The 5,854-nt window shown below is 41.4% G+C and overlaps 1 protein-coding gene across 1 annotated transcript; it reads right to left on the bottom strand.

Moving 5' to 3' along the window:
* Positions 1–6: 6 nt before the first annotated feature.
* LOC102743920 (uncharacterized) lies at positions 7–5,805 on the bottom strand (the record flags this gene model as incomplete). The annotated part of the gene is made up of 5 exons (XM_081809743.1): positions 7–197; positions 1,971–2,096; positions 5,258–5,308; positions 5,391–5,420; positions 5,506–5,805. Coding segments are annotated over 5 exons (637 nt in total), but the record flags the coding sequence as incomplete, so codon positions are not given.
* Positions 5,806–5,854: the final 49 nt, after the last annotated feature.

The raw sequence follows: 5,854 nt of genomic DNA, 5'->3' as shown, positions 1-5,854 counted from the left end.
AAAAATGGGATGAGGTGGGATTCCCTCCTTCTTAAAAATGTTTCTAGAGCTACTAAAAAACTTGCATTTACAAAATAGTTGATAAAAATATTCCTCTGGATTGTACAAGAAGGGCGACAGGGACCACTGATAAGACATGGTTTATGGTATTAATCAGACTTGGCTTCTTTCTCTCCTGCTTCATCGGAGGCTGGACTCTGCAAATCAAAGGAAAAGTAATAATCAAATACTGGATTTCTGTGTCATTGTTATGATCTTTGAGAGCTTTAATATTTAATACAATGTAAGTTTCACTTACATAGAATTATTAGGTCTTGAAAATACAGATGATCCTCACTATTTGCAGATTTTGTATTTGTAAATGTGCCTGCTCACGAAAATTTATTTGTAACCCTAAAATCAATACTCCTGGCACTTTCATGGACTTAAAAGCATTTCTTTGAGTTCCTCAACATGTACATTCCCAGCTGAGGTAGTTGTTTCAGTTCTGAACTAGTGTCTTTTTCTGCAGTTTATCTAGTGCCATACATTTCACATTTTTTTGTGCTTCTTGATGATGTTGCCTAGACAAATATAATACTGTCTACTAAGTGCAAGAAGGTTGTGGTATCCCTTACGGATAAAATACACCTGTTGGAGAGCTTCATTTAGGTATGAGTTACAGGGCTGTTTCTGTTGGCCTCGAGTTCAATGCTAATGTATCAACAACATGTATTCAACGAAAACACATAAAATAAGGTTATGTCTTGATGGGTTGATGGAAATGTGATCAGTATGCTGCAAAAATCTAACCCTGTATTTCCTCCATGTGCAACTGTTCAGTATTCAACCTTTTAGAACACAATCACCATAACAATAGTGTGATAACGTGTATTAGAAGGTCAAATTCTTCCCTTACAACTAGATTAGTAATCTCATTTTAACACCACATATTTGATGTGTGGTTAGAACTACCAGTTAAAAATAAATTCTGATTAAGACCCCACAAATTAGAAATAAGTACTTGGTTGTTTCAAGATTTGATCTATAAATATAAAAGTTTTAAAAACACCCTGAATTATTTATCTTTCCAGGTTTAACCAATATAACATTAAAAAAAAGGCTTGGCTTAAGAAAAATTATTTATCAAAACCTGTAGCCTACTTGTTTAGTGTCTTCTCTTCAAGGATAAAGATTAAGAACACCAAGTCTTTTTATTTGCTTGATCTAAGTTATTTAGTCCTAACACAAGTAGCCACTTTTAAGAAAACTGGACTTCTTTATCAGAAATGAAATGGGAAAAATGTGCCAAATAAGGAATGGATTCAAAACATTTTTGAATATCCAGGAAATAAAAGCAAGATTACAACAGTTCTATAGATGGCAATTAAAAAAAGAGCCTAGAATATTTCTTAAACAAAATACCAAGGTTATGTGAAAGAAAAAGGAGTATCACATCACTTAGTAAATTAAATCCATTTAAAAATCCACCAAGTAATTTTATTAATGAACCCTGTGTACAACATACATGGTGGATCTCGTGAAATTCTAAGCATATTAAAATTTCTTGGGCGCCTGGGTGGCTCAGTTGGTTAAGCGACTGCCTTCGGCTCAGGTCATGATCCTGGAGTCCCTGGATCGAGTCCCACATCGGGCTCCCTGCTCGGCAGGGAGTCTGCTTTGCCCTCTGACCCTATCCCCTCTCATGTGTTCTCTCTCATTCTCTCTCTCTCAAAATAAATAAATAAAATCTTTAAAAAAAAAAAAAAAGAATTTAAAAAATTTCTTGTTCACTCATTTAAAAAAGCCATCAACATATACATTTTCAAATATGATCTAATTCATAAAAAACACCTGTGTATTCACTTAGGAATTACTATACAAAGCTTTAATATTTTGATGAATAAAGACTGTCTTATCCACTATATGGAAATATGTAACTTATTATTTACTGTTCAAAGTCCAAATCAACAACACACAACACTTCTGACCTCATTTTTAGTTTCTCCGTTTTCTGCAGGTAAGTCTTCTTTCGTTTCTTGGTTAGCCACTTCAGCCTGTTTTCCCTTTGCTCCCCTTTTCCCCTTTGTTTGCACTTTTCTGTCTGAAGATTTATCCTAGGATACATTAAGAGTATATTTTAAGTATAAACTTGGCACTTACGTTTTCTCATTTGCTATAGTGTCCCCAACAGCTGCCATGTTCATGCTAGCCCCCACAGCATCCTGAAGGACAGGACACCACTTTCAGAGAAGACACCTGAAAGTCCATCCCCACTAGTCAGGACGACAGTGTATGCCCAGAACTGTAACATTACTTGCATTATCAAGCCTCATCAGACTTACCTTGAGTAAACCTCCACCTGCTCAATCACCCACTATTCTCTCAAGTTCCACATGACCGAACCAATGAGGGGAAGAATAGTTGGAGGAAATCTCTTTCCACTGTAACCCTACCCATCCCCAAAGTTTTCTTAAGCTTGAATAATAATCAAATTGTCAAATCATCACTGTTCTGACAGGACATTCACCCTCCCAGTAAGACCATTCACCTGAAAACAGCACCATGTTCAATGGTCAGGTTGACTAGCCTGCTACAGCTAATCCCTTGATATCATGTAATAAGTAACTAAAAGGATCAATTTTGAGTTTATAATTTTCATTTACATGTTGGAAGAATCTGAAAACCACACATATTAGTATGATGATAAAAGACGTTCAAAATTTAAGCCACTGTTAAGCAACATAAAACTGTTTTTGGATACCATCCATCAATGGGGAAGAAGTTTAAACATTTAACATTTATTCCTTGTAAAGAATGCTTAATTGTGGGGCGCCTGGGTGGCTCAGTCGTTAAGCGTCTGCCTTCAGCTCAGGTCATGATCCCAGGGTCCTGGGATAGAGCCCCGCATCGAGCTCCCTGTTCTGTGGGGAGTCTGCTTCTCTCTCTCCCACTCCCCCTGCTTGTGTTCCTGCTCTCGCTGTGTCTCTCTCTGTCAAATAAATAAATAAAAATCTTAAAAAAAAAAAAAAAAAAACCCAAAGAATGCTTAATTGTTAGGTCACCAGTAAGTTTTATCAAAGACCCCTGTCAGTACTGACCAATATTTGAATTGAACAGCCACAAAGACATGTAGGTAAATATCACAACTTCAATGCTAAGCGTGGGGGGGAGGGGAGCCACTGTACTGTATTCTGAACCAATGATGGCCTCCCACGTAAAAGACAACATGACAGCTACTAATAATACACCATCTTTAGAACAAACCATAAATTATAATTATTTTTTAGTGAGCTCTACGCCCAGTGTGGGGCTCAAATGCACAACGCTGAGATCAAGGGTCGTATGCTCTACCGACTGAGCCAGCCGGGAGCCCCAGAATAAACTATAAATTATGAAAACAAACGTATTTGGGATAGCACTCCTCACACACTGGTACCATGAAGTGTCACAATCACCTCTATAATTAAAAGTTATTCTTTTATAATCTGATTTTAGATTTCTCATTAGTTTTCTAACCACTATGGCATAGCATAAAAATGTAAATCCTTAGAAGTGAAAACAAAATACCACTTTTAATAACAGGAACGACAGATGAAAAAAGGCAAATCAATGTTTTCCTAATATATCTGTTTCAATCCCCAAAATACTTCTAAGAAAATGATACAAGTCATTACCTCAGTGGTATATATATGCTTTGAAAACAGTGTGCCTACACTGTAATCAATACATCAAAAATTTACCTTCCATTAACGCTTTAAATTGGATCGATTATGAAGGGTGTACTACAGAAACTCAAGTAAAACAAAGCCCCCCAACTCCACATTTTTCCTTTGGCAACACTGAGTTGACAAATTTGTTCCTCAAGAACACTGAGGAGAAAACTTACCTGTTGGCCTCTCAGGGGGAGAAAGAAATGTGTTGATTACACCTGATCCCAAACCCAACTGAGTGTAAAATCTGAGTATTTTCATTAAAAAAAGTTTTGGGGGCAAACCAAAATATACGAAGTGGTAAATAAGGAAGAAAAATTTAAGAGGAAAACAGGCATAGTACTTCAGCCAATTGGTTTATTAAAAATAACCCAAAGATGGGTAATAATAGTACATAGTTCATTCCATCATTATGCAACAAGATCTGCTATTTTTTTGGCCTTCATGAAAGGTTCCTGTTTTACTTAACCTTTTATACAGAGTTACTGTTCTACCTTTTGTTGGGGGAAATACTAAGTTAACACACTATGCTTATAACCTTTGACTACTTAAAAAAAAAATAGAATTTTCCACTTAAAAAACCACTTTGAGACTCCCACATTCATTTCTGTACAACGTTTAAAATAACTGGAAACAAAACCCTTGATTATGCAGTGCTAAGCTTCCAACTACACTTTCAGAAAAGGGGTCTAACACCAAACTCTCAAGTTTCAAGTGCACAGAAATTAATCATAGCACGCATTTCCCCTGAAGACCGCGACAGCTTTGCAGAGAACGGTTTCAACGCTACATCCAAAATCAGAGTTATAATCATTGACGTATGCTTTGCTTTCCCAACTTGAGTGTTCCAACATCACATAAACGCAAGAACAACTTCACTTCAGAGACCTTCAACGTCAACAATGCAGTCGTGGATCTATTCCGGGGAAACGACTCTAACGTTGGTTAGGGTTAACGCAGACTTAAGGTAAGACGAGGCAGTGCGCTCCTTTACACGTGGTGACAAAACACAATACTTGTACCATTACGTCCTCCGGGAACGCAAGCCTCGATGGCACAGGACTGCACACAGGACCGAGAACCTCATCCGCAAAACACCCACACACGAGGGCTCGACCGCGGCTTCGGGATTACGGTCAAGCCCAAGCACACAACCGAGCGGCAAGCACTAACCATGACGTACGCAACCCAAGAATAGATTTCCTTCGTCAGCTACACTTAGGAGTATTTTCAGTCGCCTTAAGTCTTTCAAACTCCGCAGCACGGTGAACGTGACACGTTACATTCCCGTAAAAAACCAGGAGAACCATATCCATTATCTTTTTTTTTTTTTTACCCAGGCCAGAAACAAAAGTCGGTCACTGCTATCATTACGAAATAAAACTCAAGTAGGGAAACAGGAGACAATTCCACGCTTCAGGCAAGCATGACATCGGACTGAGACTTTCGGAGTCACGACCTCAGTCACTAATGTCACAAGACCTCGGCGTCGCTGGCGATGGCTTGCTATTAGAACAAGTCACGCGTCAAGCAGCGCGGCAGCAGTTCCCAAGTTTGGAGCCTACCTTTCCTGCCGCCTTTTTTGGCTTCGTTTCCACTTTTGCAGGAGCGGGTTTCTGAAAAGCAAAGGCAGCACTGAGTGTCTTCACTGGGCAGACCCCACGGGGCAGAAACGGTTACGGGGCTCGCTCTACTTACAGCTGACAACCTCGCCGACCTCCTCTTGGGCTTTGGGAGAGAAAAGGAAAAAGAGCAAGGAGTGAGCGGCGAAGCGCAACGGGACCCACCCCCGGGCCGAGGCGCGGGCTCTTACCTCCTCCTTGGCCGCCCCCTCGGCGGAGCTGACCTGCGGAAGGAAGCACACGCGCGAGTGGCCGCAGCCCGCAAACAAAAGTGCCCGCGCGCCCCGCGCCCGCCCGCGAGAACAATGCCCGGCCGCGTGACGTCAGCGGCTTCCCGCCGCCGCGTTCGAATCTCCCACCCGGCTCCTCGGCCGCCGAACGTTCCAGAACGCCGTGGCCCGGCCGCCGCGCGAGCACAGCCCGCCGGCCCGCTGCGGGTCCCGGGGCGCTTATCAGGCCCTGCGCCGCCGTGCGCGCGGCGGGCCTCGGGCCTCGCGGGGCGGCCGTGGCGGCCCGGACGGCGGAGGGAGCGTGTGCGGG

The sequence above is a fragment of the Leptonychotes weddellii genome, unplaced genomic scaffold, assembly GCF_054177405.1.
Source record: "Leptonychotes weddellii isolate Sample4059 unplaced genomic scaffold, ASM5417740v2 HiC_scaffold_13127, whole genome shotgun sequence".
Taxonomy (NCBI): domain Eukaryota; kingdom Metazoa; phylum Chordata; class Mammalia; order Carnivora; family Phocidae; genus Leptonychotes; species Leptonychotes weddellii.
The sequence above is the reverse complement of the archived record's forward strand: the minus strand, read 5'-3'. Positions and strand labels throughout refer to the sequence as shown.